This window comes from Gekko japonicus, unplaced genomic scaffold (assembly GCF_001447785.1).
Source record: "Gekko japonicus isolate JY-2015 unplaced genomic scaffold, Gekko_japonicus_V1.1 scaffold2170, whole genome shotgun sequence".
Lineage (NCBI taxonomy): Eukaryota > Metazoa > Chordata > Lepidosauria > Squamata > Gekkonidae > Gekko > Gekko japonicus.
Window position 1 is genome coordinate 245,016 of NW_015169849.1, and position 23,783 is coordinate 268,798.

At 48.2% G+C, this 23,783-nt stretch overlaps 1 protein-coding gene across 1 annotated transcript in view; it reads left to right on the forward strand.

Moving 5' to 3' along the window:
* The window catches only part of TINAGL1 (tubulointerstitial nephritis antigen-like 1), a 44,843-nt gene extending 22,391 nt beyond the window's left edge, over window positions 1-22,452 (forward strand). Inside the window, exons 6-12 of the mRNA XM_015417351.1 lie at window positions 1,984-2,107; window positions 10,391-10,541; window positions 12,650-12,839; window positions 13,431-13,476; window positions 14,704-14,827; window positions 20,750-20,795; window positions 21,964-22,452. Coding sequence (XP_015272837.1) covers window positions 1,984-2,107; window positions 10,391-10,541; window positions 12,650-12,839; window positions 13,431-13,476; window positions 14,704-14,827; window positions 20,750-20,795; window positions 21,964-22,107 — 825 coding nt within the window. The 3' untranslated portion in view covers window positions 22,108-22,452. The remainder of the gene's footprint in view (window positions 1-1,983; window positions 2,108-10,390; window positions 10,542-12,649; window positions 12,840-13,430; window positions 13,477-14,703; window positions 14,828-20,749; window positions 20,796-21,963) is intronic.
* The last annotated feature ends 1,331 nt before the right edge of the window (window positions 22,453-23,783 follow it).

The window sequence follows — 23,783 nt, forward strand, 5'->3', positions numbered from 1 at the left end:
AAGGTGCTGGTGCTTACCTTTAAAGCCCTACATGGCCAGGGACCGGCATACCTGAGGGACCGCCTTTCCCCGCACAGGTCCCAGAGAGCACTACGGTCGGGGTCGCAAAATCGCCTGGCGACCCCGGGCCCGAAAGAGGCCAGGCTTGCTGCCACGAGGGCCAGGTCCTTTTCGGTGGCGGCTCCTATCTGGTGGAATGAGCTCCCGGAAGAGATCAGGGCCCTGCGGGACCTGTTACAGTTCCGCAGGGCCTGCAAGACGGAGCTCTTCCGCCAGGCTTTTGAATAGGAGCCGCCACCGCTACCACTACCATCAATGAGGGCCAGGATTGCAGCACCGCTGCCGGAGGCTGAGTGGCCAAGGTACATCAGGGGGCCACATCATCCTCCCTTGCCCCAAGGGCAGGTGCAATATGGAGAGAGGTGTTTGTCACGCGGGATCCTTGGGCGCTTGCCCATTGTATTAAAGTGTCTTAAAATGTTTTATTGTGTTTTTATCGCACTGTGTGCCATGTTGTGTATTATGGTGCTGTAATGCACCTCATACTGTAAGCCGCCCTGAGCCTGCGTGCGGGGAGGGCGGGGTATAAATAAAATTAAATAAATAAATAAATAAGTCCCTCGCCACCCCAAACTTTTGTCTTCCCCAGGTTCCTCCCCCAAATCTCCAGGAACTTCCCAACACAGAGTGAGCAACCTTTGACCCCAGTGGTGGATTGGGGCGCTCTAAGCAGTTCTTTGTGGGGGTGACCCAGCCTCGTTGCTGCTTTGTGGGCCAGCAGGGGAGGTGCAATGTTCTACAGAGAGAGAGAAAGAAGCGTAAAGGAGACAGAAGAAAGTTCTTTGGACTTTCCTTCTGAGGCTATGGTCACACACACGAAATAATCCACTTTCAATCCACTTTCAATCCACTTTCAATCCACTTTCTATGAACTTTCTATGAACTTTACAACTGGATTTTGCCAGTTCACACAGTTAAATCCAGTTGGAAAGTGCACTGGAAGTGGAATGAAAGTGGATTATTTAGTGTGCGTGACTACAGCCTGACAGGACCAAGGTAGATGAAGAAGAATTCACCCACAATGCCCTGCATGGATGTTCAATTAACTGTCCTGAAGTGATAGTGTGGTAGAACATAGGATCAATGTTTATTGAACATGAATTTCCAAAGAACCATTTTGGATGATCTGATTTTTTTCCTCTCTGTTGTCCTCCTTTCTCCATCTTTTTATGGGACTTTCTTTTATTACTTTCATAGTGATATGGTATTGGTATACTTAACAACCTGGAGTTGGCTTAGAATGAGGAAGACTTGGAAGACTAGACTCTCTCACACACACATGCACACACACACACGAACCAAAATCCAAGACTTCCTGGTTCTGGGAGTCTTTGGCCTGAGCACAGTTCGTTCTGAGGTCCAGTTGTGGCCTCTGTAACCAATTGGGGTTTGTTTCTTGCCCACAAACTAGCATTCCAAACTAGGATTAAACTGTCATTTAGAATTCTGAGACATGATATGGTCTGAAAAGGTTTGAGCAATGACCTCCTTTAGGATCAGCTGGGGAACAGTTGCGGTCGATTTGGTGAGCTCAGAGTGTATGACTAGGATCCAGGAGACCCAGATTTGAGTTCTGGCTCTGCAAGGGAAGCCTGCTGGGGGACCTGGAGCCAGTCACAACCTGCTCTTGGCCTAACCTACCTCTTAGGGTGGTTATGAAGATAAGATGGTGGAGGGGAGAATGATGTCAGTTGTGTTGGGTCCCTATTAGGAGACAGGCAGGGTCTCAGTGAAGTCAATAAATAAATAAATAATGAAGTCACTGAGCAAGGGGAAGCTCAGGCATTGTTGGAAGACCATGGAATGAGTATCCTGAAAGCCAGGATATGACCGTTTGTGGCCCGCTTTGGCTGGGAATCCCCGGACTGGTTTTCTATTTTTGTGACTGTTTTTCCTGTTTCCTCTGCTTTTTCTTTTTTTCAGATGAGCATGGATGCCAATGAGGTGCTTCCCCATCACTTCGACGCGGCTGAGAAATGGTCTGGAATGATCCACGAGCCCCTTGATCAGGGCAACTGCGCTGGGTCATGGGCCTTTTCCACTGCAGGTAGCTTCGTGAGACTCTCGGATAGAAGGAATGCACCGGGGGAATGGTGGCGGAGGAAGAGGGGCGTCCCTTTTGCTCCCTTTCTCTCTCCGTTCCTTCATGCTTACTTCCAAGCTTTTATTATTATTTTTTCTTATGGTAGCAGCAAATCTGGTTTCTCAGCTTATTGGAGAAGGATTTTATTGGCTGGAGTGTAGATTTGTAGATCATCTACTCAAAACATGTGGGAATCAGAACAGTTACCTGGAATCAGTGTTCCCTCTAAGCTGAGTTAGTGTGAGCTAGCTCACAGTTTCTTAGCCTCCGGCTCACACATTTTTGTCTTAGCTCAGAAAGGATGGCTCCAGAGCAAACTAATTTATGCAGCAGCCAAATGGCTCGCTCACAACTTTAATGCCAGGAGCTCACAACGTAGAATTTTTGCTCATAAGACTCCACCTTCCAACACAGGGTTCTTTCCAGTTACAGTTGCCAGCTCTCGGTTTGGAAACCCCCGGAGATTTTGGGGGTGGAGCTTGAGGAGGGTAGGGTTTGGGGCAGAGAGGAACCTCAGTACAGTGTAATACCATAGAGTCCACCTTCCAAAGCAGCCAGGTGAACTGATCTCTGTTGTCTAGAGAGCAGTTGTTATCCCAGGAGGCTAACAACCTGGAGGCTGGCAGATGTGAGAGTTGCTTCCACTTTTTTATATCCACCAAAAAAAAAAACACCACGCCCCAACATGTTATAATGAAAATTTCATTCTCAAGCACATCTCTGTATCCTCCCAGAATCCCAGAGTCCATGTCAATTTCCTAGTGAATGGGGGAAGGATTGCATGTCATGTTTTTGGGATATATTCACGCCACATTTTCAAAGATTGCTCGCCATGTACAGGTGGTAGAATTCTGGAGTGTGAACAATTCAGATTGCAAATGAGAAAGGTGCATTGTAAATGCTGCAGTATGGGGGGAGTTAGGGGGATGAGGCAAGAAGGAATCCGTGCATATGGCACTCTAGCACCTCAGGTAGCTTTCCAAAATACGACCCCCTCCCAATTCTGCCACTGTAAATCTATCACTTAGGGTTGCCCACAAACCTGGGAAAAAAATGTCCTGTCCCTTGAATAGAGGCCTAATGTGTAGAAATGAGCAAGTGAAGCTTTTCATGATAGAGAGGTCAATAAAATCACCTGGCAAATAACAGAGGCTATTAAAGGGACAGGACCTTTGTTTTTTCTTCCAGGCTGGTGGCACCTCTACTACTGTTTCATTCTGCATAACATATAGATCATAGATCTGTTCACCACTGCTTTTCCTGCTAACTTTTCTATGGGCATGAAGACATGAAAGCAAAGCAAAGGGCAAAGGACTCTGGGTTAGGAAATTTCCAGAGATTGGGGCGCACAGTCCAAGAGAGGCTAAATGTGGGGAAGGGAGGGAGCTCAGCAAGGATTGTGATACCACAGAATCCACCTTCTGAAGCTGCTGTTTTCTAAGGGGGAAACTGATCTCTGTCATCTGGAGATCAGTGGCTATTCCGGGCGAACTCTGTGGCTGACCTGGAGGCTGGAACACCTGCATCCAAGCTGCCTCTGCAACCTGCCACCTGGATAGACCAAGATAGATCATCAGAGCTTGGAAGCTGTGCAGGGTTGGACCTCTTTAGTACTTGGATTTCCAAGGACGTTCAGGGTTGCTATGCAGGGGTGGGCAATGGCAAACCACCTCTGTTTGTCTGTTGCCTTGAAACCCTTACTGGATCACCATGTAACCTGACGGCACTTTCCACCAACACCACCTACCTCATCCTCTTTTCTTGCATCAAAGCAAGGGGACGATTGCCTGTGAAACTTCAGGCCATATTAAACCAGTTAACCTATCTGCTAGGTCATGTCTACACTATAAAACTGTGCTTGTTTTATGACAGTTTAAACTGTTAATGGCTTCCCCCAAAGAATCCTGGGAGCTGTAGTCTGGTGAGAATTCTCTGCTGAAGGTCCTGCAGTTCTGCCACACAGCATTACAGGGGCCACCATCTGCCAGGGAGGTAGAATGCCTCTTAAATCAGTTTACACCTGGGGTGTAGAGAGCCATTGTGTTCTAATGTTTAGACTGTCAGACTAGGAGTTGGCAGCAGAGTCTCTGCTCTGCCCTGCAAGCTTGCTGGGTGACCTTGGGACAGTCACACACTCTCAGCCTAACCTGCCTCACAGGGTTGTTGTTGTTGTGAGGAGGAAATGGAGGAGAGGAAAATGACATAAGCCACTTTGGGTTCCCACTAGAGAGAAAAGTGAGGTAGAGATGAAGTATATAAATAAATAGTATAAATACACCCTGGAGTAAAAGAGAAGGTGGTGTCTTCCTGTTAGTAGAGAGGCTAATGGGATGGATGCAGGAAGGTGGCTTGATTATTGTAAAGTAGTGGAGTTCCAGGCGTAGCATAGTGATTACATTGGAACAAAAAGAGATAACTTAACCAGTGCGAGGTTGGCTTATATTCATGCACACGCTCACACCCAACACACCCCCAATTCCCATGATAGGTTCTATATACGTGGCCCTGGTAATGATAGGTTCTCTTCAGGATCCTAGCACTTCCATTGGTTCTTGCTAGGATCCGCAGTGGCTATTGTTCTAGACCCAAAGGTCTGTGAGTCCGGTAGACCACATGGCCAGGTGCACGCGGTCGCAGCCATCTTAATACATAACACCTCTCCCCCCCTAGTTCCGAAGTACTAGCATACAAAGTCCTGCAAGTACTCTGGGCACCGCTGTTCTCTCGAGGAGCAGCGTGGCCCCGACAGGGTGCAGTTTGGCCTGGTTGGCCCGGGGTGTGGTAGCTCGGAGGCGGTGGTTGGTGAGATCCCAGGTGCTGGGGCCAGACCAGTGCTGGGCCCTGGGGCAGAACGTGGAGCAGGCGCTGAGGCTGTGTCAGACTCTGCTGGCCCCAGCGCCGGTTCTTCCAGGTCTGGCTCCACCTTGTTGTCCTCGGCGTCCCGTACCTTCTGGTCGTCGATGGGCAGCAGGCGACGGTGCAGTTTATGTGCCTCCGGATGAGCTGGCCATCTTCCATCGAGACCTCGTATGAGAGCGGTCCCGTTACTCTAACCACCCGGATGGGGATTCAGGGTTTGCCCCATGGGTAGTTTCAGGCATACACTGGATCCTCCAGATAAAACCCCCGGGGTGTCTCCTGGTCTACCGGGCCTGGGTTGTGGTCGGGTGCCCGGTCCGGGTGAAGCCAGTCCAGGCTGGTCGTCAGTCGCTGGCCCTTTAAGAGTTCAGCGGGGCAGCGTCCCGTGGTGGTGTGCAGGGTCATCCATTGGCTGAACAAGAAGGCAGCCAGCCTGTAGTCCCATTCCCCTTGGACAATCAGGTACAGCGCCTCCTTGGTAGTTTGCTCCATCCGTTCCGCCTGTCCATTCGTTGCCGAGTGGAATGGAGTGGAGTGGACATGTCTAATTCTGTAATACTGCACAAACTCCAGGAATTCCACTGACGTAAATGCAGTTCCATTGTCTGACACCAGTGTTGTACATATTAGATTCCATGTCAAAAATGAAGTCAAATGAGGAGGAAGATCTATGTTTTATTTCAATTAACAGAAAAAACAATTGAACCAAATAACTCATCAAAAATTGACTACTTTCTTCCCAGCATATTCAGGGAATATGCTTCTATTAACAGGAAAAACAATTGGACCAAATAACTCATCAAAAATTGATTACTTTCTTCTTTTTCTTCTTCATCTTCTTCTTCTTGTTGAACATATTCTGAACATATTCAGTAAATACATGATATTTTATACATGGACTGACATCACCAAGAAAACAATATTTAAATTTGATTAATAATCCTCTGATTGGCCAGATGTAAAAAGAGATATATCTACGAAAATCTAAGTGTTTACTCAACCTAATCTAAAATGATAATGGGCAAGGAATCTTTATACCCCAAACAAAAGTATTTTTTACTGATATGAGACTAAAATCTTCTTTGACCCAGACATTGCAAGGTTTTGCTCTTAAGAACTACAGAATCATGAACTTTGTACCTATTATCTTGTCTGCTAGCAATATCAGACCTACAAGAGGAAAGCCTTCTATATAACAGGCCTTTCTAACATCCTAATAAAATATTACTTAAAAAAGAAATCCATAAAACCAAGAAAAAATATGAATATGAACAATCAAGAAGAAAAAAAAACCTATATTAAAAATCTTTATATTCCCATTCATACTACACCAGGGTGTCGGGGATGCCATAAGTGCTGAAGATCTTCCACATGGCTTTGATCGCAGTTCTAGATGACGTAGAGAAGACGGGGACCACCTCTAGCCACTTTGAGTAAGAATCCACAAGAATAAAGAAAGTCTGTCCCTAGAACAAGCCCCGCAAAGTCCAGGAGGAGATGGGCCCATGGTTTGTGCGAGGATTCCCATTGTCGCACTGGAGCCCTGGGAGGGGCTGCCCGTGTTTACTGGCATGTTTGGCAGCGTTTGACCAGGTCCTTTATCTTCCCATCCATGCCTGGCCACTATACATAGCTGTGCGCCAAGGCTTTCATGCGCACGATTCCCGGGTGGGTTTTGTGCAGTGTGGCAAGTATGCGTCCGCGCAGGGGGCTAGGGATGACTACCCGGCTGCTCCTTTGTGGGTGGACAGTTCTTCCCGGCAGGAAGAGAATGCTGTGGACTCTGGGCCCACATGCCCTGTGGGCCAGCCCCTTCCCACCCAGTCCCGAACACGGCAGAGGATGCAGTCCTCCCTGGTGTGTTTGGAAACTTCCAGCCCCTGTACCAGCCGGTCGGGCAGGTCTTCCAGCAGCAGGATCTGGTGTGCGGGGGCTGGGGCCGGGTCGCAGATGGGCAGCAGAAGGCGGCTGAGGGTGTCGGTGTGTCCCATCGCCTTGCCTGGCCTGTGCAGCAGGGTGTACTGGTAGCCGGTGACAAAGATAGACCACTGCAGCACCCTGGGAGACAGCATCTGGGGTGTCTGACGGTTGGGGACCAGGAGGCCCAGCAGCGGTTTGTGATCCGTGAGGACCATGAAGGACAGCCGTACAGGTAGTAATGGAATTTATGCACCCCTGCCACAATCGCCAGCGGCTCCTTGTTTATCTGAGCATAGTTATGCTCTGCCGCCGACAAGGTGCACAAGTAATACGCTACAGGGACCTTGCGGCCGTCAGCCAGTCTGTGACCCAGGACCGCCCCCACCCCATAGGGCAATGCATCACAGGCAAGCACCACGGGGAGGGACTCATCAAAAAGGGTCAGGACAGCATTGGAAGTCAGTAAGTCTTTAATAGCCTGAGGTGGCCCCCACTTCCACTGCGCATGTTTGTCCAAGAGACAGTGTAGGGCCTTGGCCACGGCCACTTTGTGGGGGAGGAACAAGTGATAGAAGTTGAGCAGGCCAAGGAAAGCCTGCAGCTCAGGTTTGGAGGAGGGTGTAGGTGCGTTGACAATGGCTGCTATTTTGTCCGGTGTGGGGTGGATTCCGTGGGTGTCCACTTGGAATCCCAGGAACTCGACGCTGGGGACCCCGAGGAGACACTTTTCTCTCTTTACTTTAAGACCGGCTGCATTGAAGCACTGCAGGACGGCTCTAAGACAGTCGGAGAAGGCTTTGGGAGATGGCACCGCAATCAGAACGTCATCGAAGAAAGGTTGTACTCCGGGGATTCCTTTAAGCAAACAGTCCATTAAATTCTGGAAAATCCCCGGAGCTACACTAACCCTGAACTGCAGACGTTTGAATTTAAACGCCCCCCAGTGTGTTACGATGGTCTGGGCGTCTGCTGTGGCGTCATCTACTGGCAGTTGCTCGTAGGCTTGTGCCAAGTCCAGTTTGCCGAAGATTTTGGCCCCGGCCAGGGATGCTAGGACATGGCTCACCACGGGGATGAGATACGCGTGGGGCAGTTGCTCCAGTACCCCCCGGCTGACTAGACGGTCGAGCTCTGCTTCAATCTTGGGACGAATTGCAAATGGGGGCCACTGTGCTTTCAAGCGGAGTGGACGCACCACGAGATCGAGGTCCAGGGTGACCGGTGTCCTCGTATAGCGGCCGAGCAATCTGTCAAATACAGCCGGGAACTCATCGCACAAATTACTAAAGTTTCCTGACTTTATATTTTGTATTCCGGTGACAGCCAGGCCCAATGTGTCGAACCAGGCTAATCCCAGTAAGCTGGTGAGGCGGCCCTTAATGATGACCAGTTCCAAGGGCCCTGCGAAGGCTTTGTATTTTACGCGGAACTGGTCCACCCCTTAATGGCGACTGGGTTGTTTTGGAAGTCCCTTAGCGTGAGCCCGATGTCTTCCAGTGGGGGTCCCCCCTTAGGGCAAAGCATGCGAAGGGTTTCCTCTGAGATTGTTGAGAGGAAGGACCCTGTGTCCAGTTCCATTATGCATGGGGTGCCCTGTATTAAGACAGTCACTTTAATCTTGTTGGTGGACCCCCTGGGCAAGAAATGTACCTGGTTACAATGTACCGAGGTGCTGTGTAGTTCTACTGTTTCTTGATGGGTGGTGGCACGGTGTTGGTGTCCCTTGGAGTGGCAGGCCCAGGCGATGTGGCCCTGTTTTCCTCAGGTGCAGCAGACGGCATCCCGAAAATGGCAGGACTTCCGTTCATGTGTCTGTCCATAGCTTGTGCATGTTGCCGGTGTGCTGGAGGATACAGCGGATGGTGACGGGCAAGATTCACGGCGAGTGGGCCAACAGACCTGAAGCGCCTCTTCTTCATCAGAGGAGGCAGGGGCACCCGCACCCCCTGGCGATACCTGGTGGGTCGCGGATGATGGCGGATGATCCCGATGCGACCTCTCGAATGCATTGGCGGTCTGGAGTGCCATCTCAAGCTTCAGGTCGGTGGTGCCCATGAGCTTTCTGCGCAGCTTGGGATCACGAATGCCTCAGAAGAACTGCGTGAGGATTATCTCTTTGATCCCGGGCAGCTCACAGTCTATAGCGAGCTGGCGTAGCTCGGCCATGTAGACAGTGGCCCCTTCACCCGCTTTTTGCGTTCGTGGCCATAAATCCATTCGCCTCGCCATTTTCGTGGGCTTTGGCGCGAAATACTTATTCAGGACCTTGAGGAGATCCTCGTATGTTTTGTCTTCCAATTTGGCTTGAAACTTTTCAGCCTCCATTTGGGGGCTGGGAGGCAGAGGGAATTTGATGTAGTGGTTAAGTGTGCAGACTCTAATCTGGGAAAACCGGGTTTGATTCCCCACTCCTCCACTTGCACCTGCTGATGTGATCTTTGGGTCAGTCACAAGCTCTGGCACAGCTGTTCCTAAAAAAGCAGTTTGTGTCAGAGTTTTCTCAGCCCCATCCACCTCACAGGGGAAGGAGTTTGGAAGCCGCTCTGAGACTCCAAGTGAAGGGTGGGGTATAAATCCAATCTCCTCCTCCTCCTCCTAAATCACCTTTAATTAAGTTAACCAGTGCCCCACGAGAAATTAAAATGTCCCCCGACTTAAAAAATCCTGGCTGCAGGCCTGTCGTCAGCTGGTCTACCCGTGCTCCCCAGAACTCTGGATGCATGCGGTTGAAAACTTTGATGCTTTCCGGAGCTGCAGCCATGACCAATGTCATGGAGTCTTGTGAGCAAAAATTCTACTTTGTGAGCTACTGGCATTAAAGTTGTGAGTGAGCGATTTGGCTGCTGCATAAATTAGTTTGCTCTGGAGCCAGCCTTCCTGAACTAAAGAGAAAATATGTGAGCCAGAAGCTAAAAAACTGTGAGCTAGCTCACACTCACTCAACTTAGAGGGAACACTGGCCATGACTCGAGGGCGGTGCGGGGAGTGATGATCGGAGGAACGGTGCACGGTGCAGAGCTGCTGAGGAGCGATGCGGGGCGTGGTGTCCTGTTGATCGGTGCTGGTCCCAGGTTGGAGTCAGGCTTGCTCATCAGGATCCCATCCTCATTGCCAGTGTAAAGTAGTCGAGGTCCAGACGTAGCATAGTCAAATCAGCTCACATTTATTGATTACATCGGAATGAAAAGAGATAACGTAACCAGTGAGAGGCCGGCTTATATTCGTGCACACACTCACACCCAACACACACCCAATTCCTGTGATAGGTACATGGCCCTGGTAACAATAGTTTCTCTTCAGGATCCTTGCGCTCCCATTGGTTCTCGCTAGGATCCACGGTGGCTATTGTTCTAGACCTGAAGGTCTGTGTGTCCGGTAGACCGCATGGCTAGGCGCATGTGGTCGCAGCCATCTTAATACATAACAATTATCAAGCCTGCCATTTAACTACCTGTGTTTTCTCCCTAGCGGTGGCCTCGGATCGAATCGCCATCCACTCCATGGGGCACATGACACATGCTTTATCCCCCCAGAACCTCCTTTCCTGCAACACTCGCCACCAGCAAGGCTGCAATGGGGGCCGGATTGATGGGGCTTGGTGGTACCTGCGCAGGAGAGGGTAAGTCAGTGTATAGAGGTTTGGTCCTTTCAGTTCTGAAATCCATCCTGGGATGGCTTCAACTTTACCGAGCATGGGTTGTGAGGATTCTTGCTCCATGCTTGAGTCAGCTGTGTCATTAATCTGTGCGAACCTCAAGGGGCTTCCATAGTTATTTTAAAATCTAAAATATTTAACATACATCCACTCTTCCCCTGAGCATCTCTGTGCTCACATAGAGATTCACACGAAGCTGCTTTATACTGAATCAAACCATTGTCCCCTCAGACTGACAGCAACTCATATCACCCACTGCCTGGTCCTTTTAACTGGAGATGCCAGGGATTGAACCTGGAACCTTCTGCATGCCAAGCAGAGGCTCTACCACTGAGCTACAGCTCCTCCCATGCTCCAATTGTAGCTTCTAGTGCAGTGTTTCCAGTACTAGTCAGAAGCTTTGCCATATTTTAATAGCCCCTTGTTTTGGTTCATCCAGAAATTTACCCATGTTGAACTAAGAAATCAAGTGCCTAATTTTGACTTAACCAGAATTCTATTGTATATTCTCATTTTAGAGGAGGCTGTTGACCCAGAGCAGTTCTCAAAACTTTCTGCATCTGCCACAGGATCTCTGTGTACTGCAGAGGATTCTAGGGAATGTTCCTATGGTTCACGCTCAGGTTGTGTGGGGTGTGGGCCAGGCCCACTGAGTTTCCTCATTGTTCCATATGAATTAGGAATGTGTCTGAGAATGCATTATTATTATTATTCAAATTTATATCCCACCCTCCCCAACGGGCTCAGGGCGGCTAACGATAAAGGCACAAAGCCATGATAAAACAGTTAAAAGCAGATAGGGTTGCCAAGTCACAGCAGGGGATCGTAGGTCTTCACAGAATCCTTGCTGCAGGGACGGCAAGACGCGTTGCACCCGCCGTCGCCAGGATCTGACGCTATGCGTCGCTCTGGCAACGGGGCTCCAAACAGCCCTGTTGCCAGAGCGACACATAGCGTCATGTCCTGGCGATGGTGGTGCAACACGTCTCGCCGTCCCCGTGGCAAGGATTCTGTGAAGACATGCAGATCCCCTGCCGTGATTTGGTGAGATTTGGCAGGCCTAAAAGCAGACTAAAACAATACAAAATCCTTTATAGATCCAGTTCTTTATATATAAAAAAGAGAGATTCTTTTCAGGAAGCTTCTCTGCTGTTCTTGTGCCTATCCTTTGAGGAATTCCTGTAGCTTCAATAGAAGTCTTGAGTTTCCTCACAACATAGTTTTGATAGCCATTGCTGTATAAGACTTTGGCTCTGTCTAGGGCTGCTAGCCTCCAGGTGTGGCCTGTGGTCCTTCTGGAATCACAGCCGTTTGATGGAGATCAGGTTGATGGAGGAAAGGGAAGCTTCAGAGCGCAAATGCTGTGGTAAACAATAGATTTTAAATGAAATCTCCACAAATTTCCAGGCTGGAGTTGGCAGCCCTAATATACACATTGCTGGCTATCGTGCTATTGTTGTACTACAGCAATCAATTGCAATTGGATTGTGCTACCTGCAGAGGAAAATTCAGTTGTGAATGATTTCTATAGTGGAACAATGTGCAGATGCACGCCATGAGACAAAGGCTGCCAACTGGAGATTTGGGGGTGGAGCCTGCAGAGGGTGGGGTTTGGGGAGGGGAGGGACCTTAGCAGCGTATAATGCCATAGAGTCCACTTTCCAAAGCAGACAGTTTCTGGCCTGCTGTATTTATTTGAAATATTCATACCCCACCTTGTCTTCTTCTATTCAAGGTGGCTAAACAATGCAGTTACAAGGACACAAAACAATGCAGCCGATCCATCAATAAAGTTAAACAATGGAAAAGCTAAAAATACTTATTAGACACCATTGGCCTTGGTTTGGGGGAATCCCAGAAGATCAAGAAGGTTACAGGGCAGGAACAAGAGGCATCAACAGAGCCAATGGGAGAATGAGGGTCAGAGGCTGGAATCTATGGGGCTTGAGGCAGCTGTGGGTCAAGATGTAGACACCTTTGGAAGAACTAGCAAGGAACTGAGACCCTCAGGTGACCTAGCTGTTTACCTCTTAAGTCAACATCTCTCCCCCCCTTCCCCTTCTGTCTTCCAGGGTGGTGACAGAGGAATGCTATCCTTTCAACAACCAGGACAAAGACAGCTCTCCAGCGCCCCCTCCTTGCATGATGCATAGCCGAGCCACAGGCCGAGGGAAGAGGCAGGCCACAGCACAGTGCCCGAACCCCTGGGTACACTCAAATGACATCTACCAGTCCACCCCCGCCTATCGACTCTCCTCGAACGTAAGTTCTAGAAGCAAAGCAGGGATTACGTTGGGGTTGGGTTGCTAACTTGTGCTTGGGAAACTCCTGAGTCTTGGGGGTGGAGCCTGGAGAGGGTGGGGGTTTTTGAGGGTAGAGACCTCAGTAGGCCGTAATGCCACAGAGTTCGTCTTCCAAAGCGGCCATTTTCTCCAGAGGAACTGAACTCGGTAGGCTGGAGATCAATCGTAATAGCAGGAGATCTCCAGATGCCACCTGGAGGATGGCGACCCTGTGTTTGGTGTGCAGTTTCAAGGTCTAGGACAGTAGTAGCAATCCCTTTGCCTGGATTAGGTAGTTTAATAGCAGTCTACTAATTGGCGTCGGGTTATACTAGGTGACCTGAGGCAAAGGAGAACAAGGATCTTATTCTAGGTCCGCTGAGGAAAGGACCACAGCCTTTCCAGCTCTTGACATGACCTTTCAGGGAGCATTCCCATTCTTCAGGGCCTGAATAAGTGATACATCTTCATCATGGAATAGCCTGAAAGAAGCGGATCTTCACTGGGATAGAGAGGAACCAAAGGAAGGAGGCCTCCCAGTCTTTGACATAACTCTCCCCTTTGCTTTCAGGAGAAGGAAATCATGAAAGAGCTCATGGAAAATGGACCTGTGCAAGGTGAGCAAGAGGGAGCTTCCCTTCCACCCAGAGACTTTCTGGAATTTGCAGCTGGGTGGAAGCTTGTGCTGGAGAAGGGAGAAAGAAGGCTGATGGGAGGTTGTGGAGCTCGAGCTCTCTTTATGCCTGTTCTGGGGAAGCAACAGGGGGCTTCCCTGGATGCAATATGGGCATCAAAGATTATCAATATTAAAATAATATTGTTATGCCATGGATGGACCAGTTAATAAGTTTTGCAGGGTGACAGATATCCCTTCCTCTCCCCCCCCCCCACCAGTGTAGGAGGCTGAGCAGAGCAAGGGCCTTGAAGGTGTGTCATTGGCTGTACAGCTTGACACAGTAAAACAAATTCAGCGGCTTAATAATAAGATGACAGGTGTAAGCCAGCCAGGTTTTTATACAACAACTTTGAGCAGAAGTAAGTCTGTTTGAGCAGAGAGGACCTTAAAGGTCCACAGCCCTCCTTACCTTGCCCCAGAGCCACTCTCTGGCCACAACCAGCTTGCACCAGGGGTAGAAATGACTCTTTACAGCACTGCTGTTTTGTGGTTTGCTGTACAGGAGACTCAATACCTAAGTCGCTAGTCCCTGGCATTATTATATACATGATTCCTGTCCCCGTGTTGCAATTAAGACAAACCCTCTGTGTCAGCAGCACAATAGGAGCAGCCCCGAGGGAAGTTGTCCAGATGTTGGTTTGCAGTCCTTGGACAAGAGAAGGGCAGACAGGCAACAGGAGGCTTTACAACGGAGCGGTGGAAAGATGCACAGAAGGATGGGGAGGGAAATGCAAATGGAGGGGTACAACAGCAGCATGGGTGGGATCCTGCACTCAGTCTTTGCTGAGGACCCTTCAAAGCCTGGAACCATCGAGAAGCAGATGTTACAAAACTGTGTCAGATGCTCCTTTCCCATATTCAAACTGTGGAGACAGATCTTCAGTGTCTAGGTGCCCTTCTGAAATTCTGTGGCCTCTCCATGTTGCATAGCTGCACTACAGACTGAACTCATAATTCTCTTTTCCCAGGGAACTGCAGATTAGAGAGGGGAGGGAGCCCTAGCAATATTCACAGTGCCCTCTCCAAAGTGCAGTTCCCAAGGACCTTGGGGGGCAAGCCACAACAGTATGCAGCGTGCATACAAGTCTGTTGTTTAAGGAGGCTAAATAGATGCCAGCAGTGGGTACTTGCTAGTCCTTGACTGTCTTTGCTCCATTTTTCTTTATAGCCATCATGGAGGTGCATGAAGACTTTTTCATGTACAGGAGTGGAATCTATCGGCACACGCCTATAGCGACTGGGAAGCCAGAGCAGTACCGACGGCACGGCACCCATTCCGTCAAAATCACAGGGTGAGAAAACAAAGGGGAGATGGTTTTGATGGAGAGGAAGGGGTGGAAGAGTGGGTTGAGAGGAGGAGGAGGAGGAGGAGGAAGAGATTGGATTTATACCCCGCCCTTCACTACCCAAAGGAGTTTCAGAGCGCCTTACAATCTCCTTTCCCTTCCATTCCCCACAACAGACACCCTGTGAGGTAGGTGGGGCTGAGAGAGCTCTTGACAGAAACTGCTCTTTTTCAAGGACAGCTTTTATCAGAACCATGGCTTGCCCAAGGTCATCCAGCAGGTGCAAGTGGAGGAGTGGGGAATCAAACACGGTTCTCCCTGATTAGAGTCCGCACACTTAACCACTGCACCAAACTGGCATGAGAGGTCATGGGGGAAGCAATGTTCTGAGAGGGACTTATGCCAGAGTGGGATTAGGGTGGGAGTTCTGAGGTCCTCAGGTTAAAGAAGATAAGAACAGCTTTTCTGGGTCAGACCAAAGGGTTTCCAGTCATCCACATGCTTCTTCGTCTCTGCGGTCCCCCGTGGAGATGATCTCTCTCATCTTTCCGGGCCCAGGCACTAGGCTGGGTAGCTGAGAGAGTGGTGTTTGATGCCTGCCAGCTCACTGCTGCTTGTGGAATGAGGAACGAAAACTGTCGTATGAGGCCCTGTGAGGGAAAGCAGAGGCTGCCCAGCAAGCTGTTGCCAGATAAGGGCAGCCTCTCCAGGGAAGATGAGATTTTTTTCCTCCCCTCTCTGATGTAAACACTCCAGTTGGCCCAGTGGGAAAGGCTGGTGTCTGGAGCACAGCTGGGGTGGAGCCTGCCAAGTCCTTTCCCCCAGGACTGGAATGGTTGCTGAGGTGCAGGAGAGGGCATCATCCCAGATAAGCCATCCACAGGACCCTTCAATTCACCCCACTGTGGTCAGAGGGTGGTGAAAGAGGAGTAAAAGGACCTCTGGAAGTGCCAGATCTGGTGGAGGTTGGGGCCAGCAACCCCTGTTCTAAATTCATTTCAGCAGGCTAGGAATCAATCCATGGGCCTGCAGGCCCCTCCTCACAGTTACATGTGTCTTTGGGGGGGGGGGGCTGTGGTTCTTCAGTGGGATGGAAAATGCACTCTGTACATGCTCTCCTTCAACAGGGATCCTTGTCATGAGAATAAGGGTGTTACAAATCTGACCTTGTTTTCTGTCTCCCTAGTACATTTTGGGAGCTGCGGTGGCTCAAGTGGTTAAGGCGCTGAACTGCAGGCTGTGGAAGGTCGGTAGTTCAGCAGTTCGAGACCTGAGTTGCCGCATGACAGAGTGAGCTCCTGTCTCTAGTTCCATCTCCTGCCAACCTAGCAGTTCGAAAGCAAGAAATTGCAAGTAGATAAATAGGTACCACTTCGGTGGGAAGGTAACAGCATTCCGTGCGCCTCGGTGTTTAGTCATGCCGGCCACATGACCACGGAAACGTCTTCGGACAACGCTGGCTCTTCGGCTTTGAAACGGAGATAAGCACCACAACCCTAGAGTCGCTCGACTGGCTTTCGAGCAAGGGAACCTTTGCCTTTAGTACATTTTAACCCAACTTTCCTCCCCAAAAGCAGTGTGCATGATTCTCCTTTCCGAATTGCATTCTCACAGTAGCCCTGTGAGGTAGGTAAGGGTGAGAGAACACAGCTGGCCCAAGGTCCCCTGTGGAACTTCATGGCAAAGAGAGGATCTGAATCTGGATTTTCCAGATCCTCATCAGGTCCTCTAAGCACTACACCAGTCTGAGGTCCTCCTGGCACTACATGAGGCCCCAGGTCTGTCCTAGGTCGCCATCTGGCCTTCCTTGCCACCCTTGCACTTTCACTGGATTTCCTTTATGAAATGTCAAAGGGCATGAAGTTCAGCACATGGAGCATCACAAAAGACATGGAACCTTGGACACAGGGAGGACTGGAAGGTGGAGCAGAGGAGAACTTGACCCAGACATTCCTTTGCTGAGCTGCCCCATCTCCACAGAGAAATGCACCTGTCTTGAAGAGGCATACTTGAAATACCAGCCATTTGCAACCTCGTGGGGTGAAGACTTCACTTTATGTTGGAAGGAAGGGGGGGGGAACTGCACACCAAATCTAAACAAAGCCTTGGCACCCAGAACCCTCCGAGCTTGTAACTCCGACTGGTGGAGTGAGAGTCAACAGTGTTGCCAGGGCAACCCATTCCAACACGGAGATCAAAACACTCCTAGATGGGCAAAGGCCCCCACTTGGATTGAAGGAAAAAACTGAACTGCAGGGCAAGCTGAAGAGAACACAGCCAAAGGCTCCTGGCCAGCCAGTCGATGCTGTATTTTTCACAAGGCTTGTTGTCTCCTTTGAGAGGGGACAGACCAAGTCCTGAGCGTATCGGTCAGGAATCAACTGGGAGCTCTCCAAGACAACCACCAAAGTCGTCTTACCACAGTTGCAGACAAAAGAAACTACTACTTTACTCAATGAGTATTAAATAGTGGAATTCATTACCAGTGGACACAGTGATGGCCACAAGTATAGACAGCTTTAAAGGGAATAGACAACTTTAAAGTATAGACAGCTTTAAAGCTTGCTGGGTGACCTTGGGCTAGCCACTTTCTTTCAGAACTTCACAGGGCTGTTGTGAAGATAAAATGGAGGAGAGGAGAACCATATACTGAACCCTCCTGAACTTTGGGGGGGGGGGATATGATACATGAAGGACTTATCAGGAATGTGATCTTATACTTACAATAAAGTAAGTCAGAATATTGCTATTAATGTTTTTCTACCCAAAGAAAGACACTCAATGTGGTTCACCAAAGAAAAATAATAAACAGGGCAAGCCTAAGAACACTTTCCAGGGAGTAAACCCCATTGAATAAAGTGAAACTTACTTCTGAAGAGACCAGTTTAGGTTTGCTCTTAAAATCACATAAAAATAAATGCCCATGATTAAAAAAAAAAGTTTTAAATGCCTAAGACCAAAATGAGCTGAGGCTAATATCTGGAGTCATCAGGGGAATGAAGCTTTTTACCAGACTGTTCCGATCTCTTCCCGTAGCTCTAAGATGAAGCTGTCTCCGTGCAGACACATCAAGCACCCTTTCCTTCTTCATCTCCAGCATCCCAGTCCTGCTGACAAGATAGCAGATTCTACAACCTCTAAATTTATTTTCAATTTAACCTGAACACATTTGAATGTACTGGTTCCTCTAAGTCATTTGGACTGCAAAATCCAGTCTTTCTTGTTCCAGAGGTCATTGTCTGTAATGTAGAATTCTTGTCCTGGTACTGATAGTTAATACTTTATCCCCAGCTCCATGGATAACACCTTTTTGAGAAAGATCACTTTTATTGCTAGGAAAGCACCTGGAAAAATTAAAGCCTTTGGAATGTGTTACAAGTTCCTGTGAGAAGTGGACTCTGAAGCGGACTCTGTACAATCATGAAGAATCAAGCTAGCTGGTTCTCTCTGAATTTTATTTATTCCTTTAAAACATTTCCATGCAGGTTTCCAGTTTATGGTGACACGCTGGCAGACGCATCTCCCGGACCTCCCGGGGATGTGATCTGCGCACCAGTGGAAAGGGGGTGGTGGTGATGGGTCGCTACCCCCCCGGAGCCTTGAAAAAGGCTCCTAGCCATGGGGCTTTTGAGGGGTGGCCTCTTCGCCAGTGCGATGCTGGGGAATTGAGGCGCTCCTCTGCCCTGCCGGTCCTGCCGGAGAGTGTCCGTATGGATCTAGAGCCACTGACCGGGGCAAGCGTCGGAAATCGAGCTTTTAAAACATATGCCGAGTGAGGTCGTATGACCAACAATGAACTGTGAGTCAGGTTAAAGCGAAATGAGAATTTAAAAAGAAAGCTACCCCCTGGGAACGGCGAAAAAAGCGAGCGGGGGAGGGGCCCCTCCCATACGCATGAACTAAACAATGAAATACTTAGGGGGGAGCGGAAGAAAAAGCATTGAAATCTATTTTGAGAGACTTACCAGAGCGCGGATAAGCGTAGGGGCGTATTTCAGAGACTTTAGCAAGTTTTCATAAAAGTAAACAATCCATAAAGATGGCAGGGAAGAGGGCAGAGAAAGACAAACCAGTAAAAGTGAAACCAGCCAGCTTGAGCCCTCGACCAGAAGAGACCACCGCGCTCTCCAAAATGTTGGCAGAGTCCTTGCGCCCTCTGCTGGACCAGATGACTAACATCGAACAACAGCTGACTAATCTAAATCAGAATTTAGCAACTCAGCAGCTCCAACTGACTGATACTTTAAAAATAACGGAGCAAACGGCTGAGAAGGTGAAGGAAATGGACGCCGACGCCAAAAAAGTTAAGAAAAAGTTGCAAAAGCTGGAAAAGAAACAAGTCTTTGAAGAATCACAACTTTTACAGCTGCAAATGGAGAAAGCAAATTTGGTCCTACGGTTTCAAGGAGTCCCAGAATTAACAGGTGAGAATCTAAAGCAACTCCTGAGTGAAGCATTAGCCCCAGTTACAGATTTGAAAGTGGAGTATCTTGCAAGCAAAATGGATGTGGTCTATAGGTCCTATTCCGTGTACATCAAAAAGAATAATCTGCCTGGGGAAATAGTGGCTAGATTCTATCCTGAAATCAACTACAGGAACACCCTTGGAAATTGGGGACAACACTATCAGGATTCTAAAAGCCATTCCATTCGAAATAAGGCAAAAGAGAAAGAAATATAAAGATTTAATCCTTTTTCTTCAAACAAACAGCATTGTCTACAGATGGTTAATTCCAGAAGGAGTCATTTTCAAACTACAAGATAAAAAAAAAGATTGACTCTGTTTCCAAAGCACGTGAGTTCCTGAGAGTGCAGCTGGGAGAGCCAGCCAAGGTCGAAAAGGAAGAAGATGACAGCAAATCCAGTGGCGAATTGGACTCGGGGTCTTCCGACGAGGACTCTCTTTCTGATAAGGGGGCAGCTACCCCCAAGCGTACATACAAATTGGGGATTAGAAAAGATAAGACAAAATGAAGGCTGAAGGACTCTGAAGTGTGCCTTTAAACTTTAGTTTTATTGTGGGATGCTCTGGGGGTTCTCTTGAATAGTTAAAACATTGGATAAAAAGATAAAACATTTAGCATAGCTGACTATGTTCAAAGTAATATTAGCAATTTAAGATTAACATTTATACAAGCTATTGTGATGATCTCCTATTCTTGGGGTTTTAGTTAGTTGTGGTTTTCTTTCCTTTCTCCCTAGATGTAGTTACCCCTTCCCAATTTTTCATTGTAGTTTGTAGTCTATTAAAAATGCAATAAAAAATCCCCTCCGGGGGGCCAAAAAACATTTCAATGCCCCCTTTCCACCTGACTGAGGGGACCAAGGGTGGAGAATATTAAAACACGTCAAACATTAAAAAGCATTTACATTATAAATATTTAAATTAAATAAAACAAATACATAAAAATATAAACACATAATCAGACACATTGAAAAGTGTGCTTTCAGTCCACTTTCAATGCATTTGCAACTAGATTTTACATGTCTGAAATGGCAAAATCCATTTGCAAACGATTGCTAAAGTACATTGAAAGTGGATTGAAAGTGCATTATTCAGTGCATGTGAAAGTGTTCTTAAAACACACACAATTAGGGAAGAAGGACAATAACAGCTGTTGGAGGTATGCCAAACAAAACAAATTAAGTCTTCATCCACTGGTGGAAGACGATAGGAGACAGATGACTCTCCCTGGGGTTCCAAGGCTTTGGCACCACAATTGAGAAGGCCCTTTCTTGGGTTGCCACCTGTCTAGCCTCAGATGGCAAGGACAACTGAAGCAGGGTCTCTGAGGATGACTGGAGTAAGTGGGTAGATTCATATGGGAGTAAGCAGTTCTGCCAGTGAGCAAAAGCCAGCATTTCAGGCTTGGTTCCTCTTTTTAATTAATGGAGTTATTCACATGTTCCTTTTATTTTGTGCCACAGGTGGGGAGAGGAGCGAACACCTGATGGGCAAAACCAGAAATACTGGGTGAGTGCTGCCACTTCTGATCCAGGATTTAACAGAAAAACCTTGCTCAGGGTTGCAGAACACTTGTTTTTGATTCACATGTTGTAAAGTCCTCAAGCTTGCAAGATGCGCTTCTATCACACATGAAATAAAAGTCCAGTGGCACTTTAAAAACTGACAATATTTATGTCAGTGTGAGCTTTCATGAGAGCTCACTTCATTAGAGACTTATGAAAAACATACTGGGAATGAATTTTATGAGGGAGATTATAGGCCAGGAGCAAGCTGCAGCAGAGAATGAATTTCGGTGTGAATCTTTCAAGTGTAGATTTCATGTAGGGGAAAGAAGTAGAAAGGTTAGGTGTGAATCCTGTCCTAAAACTTCAAAGTGTGAGCTCTCCTTTGTGGCTGAAACAGATTTAGCAGTTACAAACAATGGATGAAGAGAGAGGTTAGAAGTTTGAACCAGTAAGGAAGGAGATACGTTGAGGTAAAAATTAACTGCCATGGGTACAACATTATAGTCTGGTAAAACACATTAAGCAAAATTTCTATGAAGTGAGTCAGACATGCCCTTGGGGATCCCCAATGGGAATTTAATTCCCAAGAGCTTAAAGGCCTAATTCAGACAATGGCTGTAGCACACTGGGAACCAGGGCTTAAGCACATTGACAGTGTAGTCCTAAGCATAGTTACCCCTTTCTAAGCCCATTGTCTGAATGGCTTTAAAAGGGCATCTCCAGGTAAAAGGAACAGGCAAGTAGGTGATGAGAAAGACCTCTGCCTGAAACCTTTGAGAGTTACTGCCAGTCTGAGTTGACAGTACTGACCTGATGGTCGGATTCAGTATGAGGTAGCTTCATGTGTTCATGGGCGTAACTCTCTTTAGGATTATACTGTCAGTTTCCCGAATGACACAAGTTCCCAGGGCTACGGGGGGTTAGGAAAATCGGGGGGGGGGGCTGAAGCCCCTTCCCTTTGAGTGCTGCCACCCTGTCCCCATGCTACTGGAAGATTTTTTTGCCTTCTAAAAAATAAGCAACAACAAGATATCAGTTATATTTGGTATTGCCATGGCTTCGAATTGGTAATGGAAATGTATATATTACTGTATAGTGCTCTATGTTGCTTGTTGGGGAGTCCTTTGATGTTACACAGACCGTCATGATTTTCTTTTCCTTTCCTTCAGATTGCCGCCAATTCTTGGGGTGTTCACTGGGGTGAACATGGCTACTTTCGCATTGCCCGTGACACCAATGAGTGTGAGATAGAGACCTTTGTCGTGGGTGTCTGGGGCCGCGTCGGAATGGAGGACATGCAGCACAAAAAGTGAGGAGGGATCCGCCCTGTGTTAGCTCACCAGCACAGACTTCTTTCCTTCTGTACCCCCCTACCCACCACCTTCTCCAAAAAGCCTTGAGATCTGTCACACAGCTGATCCTCACCCTCACATCTGTCTCCAAAGCGAATGGGCACAATCTGATTTCTGCACAGGACTTGGTGAGGCCTAGAACTCCTTTGAGGCCTTGGGCTTTCAGGGGTTTCAGCTGGATGCTCCTTGAGAACTCAAAAAGTTGTGACTGAAGAGTAATCCTGGAAGCATTGAGAAGGACCAAGAAAGGTCCTCATACCAGACCCCTCATCCCAAAGCAGGAACTAACCAATCAGGAGCGAACCAGGAATGAAAATGGCTTGAAGACTAGGTAAGTGTGAGATGCCTCAAGCAGCCAGACCAAGCCAGGCTCCATGCTGCAAGAAAGGAGAACTCCGCCTCTCTCATTCCTGTGGTTTCCAGAACTTTCTTCCATACCTCACCAGTTCCGTGCAGGAGACATTTTGGAACTACCACTTCCTCAAACCTGGCCTTTCCCCATGGCTGCCTCTTTTACAGAGTCCATTCCATGGCAGTGAAACCAGAGTTGGCAGCTTCTCACAACAAACCTCTCTGACCTCAAGTAGGGCGGGCTAGCCTACCAGCTGCCCTCCCTCACACATGTACACAAGCCAGTCCCTATGGAGACCACAGGAGACCAAGTAGGCCTCAAAGCTGCCTAATATAAATTTTCACTCCCAGGCGGTTGCCTCTATCCTAGCCATTCTGTCCATATTTCTATCTCTTTCCTAACTTACAGGGGAGGAATTCCAACTCTCAGGCATACTCAGGCTGTGGTCACATGAGCAGTTTGTGCTGATATTGTTGCAGTACCTTTGTGGATTTAAAGAACGCGATCAGACAGCAACATCTGCCTTCCATGCCCCAGTTGTCACCACCCCATTTGCCCCACTTTGGAAGCAGACTAATCAGGCACTGGGGAAAGTCCAGTATTTATGGATATCAGCGCTTTCGCCCTGCATTTCTGGATGTCTGAACTCCCCTGGTGCGAACTCAACTCAGCTGGGAAGTCTGATCACTCTATTCTGTTTTCGTTCCTTTTTTGTTTAGTCAGTTGACAATGTGCGCATAACCGCATCTTCATGCACACCAGTGAGCTTTCAGCTGTACCCTGAGAGCGGGGGAGGGGAGGGCAGGCTGAGAAGCCTCCTTTGTCTTTTTTCATGCCAGTTCCTCTGCCTACAGCTTTACAGCACACAGGATGGGGAAGGGGTTAATTGAAATGAAGAGTTTTTTCAAAGGGGAAGGCAGCCTCCTCCAGCTGCCAAAATGGAGCAGTGCTTCAAATAAGCAGTTATGTGATATGCAAAAGACAAATTAAAAAAAGAAGCCACTCACAGCAATAATCTGAACAGTCGACCATGGGATGAGCGTACATTGAGGCTGCTTCAGGGTGTGCAGGGTGGTCACCCCTTCCTGCGACTGCAGCAAATAGAGGCACCACCAGACTGCGCCATGCTTCCAGTGTGACCGCAACCCCAGGAAACTGAGGAATCATCCCAGCAAAGCCAGAAGAGAAAAAGGTTTATGTGGCAATTGTGTATCCAAGCTTGTAATAGTTGCTGCAGATCAATGCTGAAAAGATAGCAGAAGATCCGTGACTCGGACTCCGGGAC